Source organism: Embiotoca jacksoni, unplaced genomic scaffold (genome assembly GCF_022577435.1).
Source record: "Embiotoca jacksoni isolate LCO1_2020_lvr unplaced genomic scaffold, fEmbJac1.0.p SCAF_126, whole genome shotgun sequence".
NCBI classification, from domain to species: Eukaryota; Metazoa; Chordata; class Actinopteri; family Embiotocidae; genus Embiotoca; species Embiotoca jacksoni.
Genome location: NW_027185259.1, coordinates 218,942 through 220,739, shown reverse-complemented (window position 1 = coordinate 220,739; position 1,798 = coordinate 218,942). Strand labels below are relative to the sequence as shown.

Below are 1,798 nucleotides of genomic sequence, written 5' to 3'. Positions count from 1 at the left end.
CATTTCGAACGACTTTCGGGAAATCTTTTTTCACCTTTTGAAATGAGTTTTATTTGACACACTCCTGTTGGCTTTTGATGCGCCCCGTAATTCTTGTATTGTTTTTTTTGCACGTTTTTGTGCACGTTTTTTTTTTCCCCCGCCTTCGTTGCGAACCCATTCGTGTTTTTCACGTCGACCCTGAACGACGGACGATAAAGTCGTTTCCACGGTAACCCCGAGCTCTCATCTCTGTGGACCCTTTTGCTTTCCTTGAAAGTGAAACCATGACTGTTTGGCAGAAACCCCCCAAAAAAATAAAAATAAAAAATGTGCTGTGAACGCTCGCTTTTTTTTTTGTTGTTGTTGTTTTTTTTGGTACCGCGACTCGCCCGCGACGCGAGCGATACGACCCTTAATGCGCCACCGGTGGCCGTGGCGGTCGAAAGGAGCGCGACCTGCGCTGAGGACACACACACACACACACACACACACACACACACACACACACACACACACACACACACACACAAACCACAAACACACACCGCGGCACGTAGAAACACACACCACAGTGCCCTTTCCCTCCAATTTCTTTCGCTCTAACCACAGCAACTTCCTCGCTTGCAAAAAAAAAAAAAAAAGCTGTTGGCTGAGGAGGCAGGTGGTGAGTTAGATCAAACGCACACACACACACACACACACACACACACACACACACACACACACACACACACACACACACACACGGATGTGTACTGCGAAGCCACAACACCAGATTCATAGAACCCCCAAAACCAGGCGGCTTCGTCGACCATCGACGGAAAAAGGCGAAATCGCTCCTCGAGTGTCGGGAACTCCGAAGACGACGGAATTTTGGAGAACCGCAGAACCCCCCCCCCTTGCACCCACCCCATGCCCCCCCCTACCCACCACCCCCCCCCCCCAAAAAAAAAGAGAGAGAGAGAGAGAAAGAGAGGGAGTACTGAAAAGAAGCGGCGAAGAGACAAAGGAAGATGAGCGAAAGGGCGGAAGCAAGAGAAGCAAAAGCCGCGAGCGAAGCAAAAGAAACGAGGGAAGGAGGCCACGACGGGAACGGAGGACGACTCGGCGTCTGACCTCGCTCGCTCGCTCGCTCGACCGGACCGAGAGAGAGACAATAAAAAAATACCCCCAAAAAATACCCACGAGGGGCTTTTTCCTGCCACCTCGGGCCACACCGGTGCAGCTCGGGCTGGGGTAAGAAATAACCACAGCGCTCCCCTGAAACTTTCTTTGTCATGCAAAGTCTGCAAAAGAATTCAAATATGTCTACTTTTCTTTTTTTTTTCTTTTTTTCTTTTTCTTGGGGTGCGTGTTTCTTTATTTGCAAAGTTTTGACACGGAGAAAGAAACTGGGTTCGGCGCAATTCATTTCTAGACTTTTTTTTTTTTACCTTTTTTTTTTTATTATTTTTAATTTTATTTTTTTGAACACGAGCTAATCGCTCCTTCCTGCCACTTCTCAGAACCGTTATCAGCTTCGAGCACCGTCGAACCTCGTCTTCCTGTGGAAATGTCCGTTTCCCACGCTGAGAGAGAGAGAGAGAGAGAGAGAGAGAGAGAGCTCCTGCGCGAGCGCCGGCCCACTAGTGGCCGCTCGGCGGTACTGTAGCTTAAGGTCGACGCCGCGCCGACCTCGTTTTTCGCCGCTAACGTCCGCTTCTACGCGCCGTCGTAGGCGACCGCGAACATCGAATTTGGAATCAGAATCCCTCTTGTTTGTTTTTTTTTGTTTGTTTGTTTTTTTTGTGTGCGAGGAAAAAAAGAAAAAAAAAGG

General features: G+C 49.0%; 1 protein-coding gene across 1 annotated transcript in view; it reads left to right on the top strand.

The window, feature by feature from the left end:
* Positions 1–712: 712 nt before the first annotated feature.
* Positions 713–1,798, top strand: part of runx1 (RUNX family transcription factor 1) — a 31,737-nt gene continuing 30,651 nt past the window's right edge. Inside the window, 1 exon segment of the mRNA XM_069145499.1 lies at positions 713–1,218. Coding sequence (XP_069001600.1) covers positions 731–1,218 — 488 coding nt within the window. The 5' untranslated portion in view covers positions 713–730.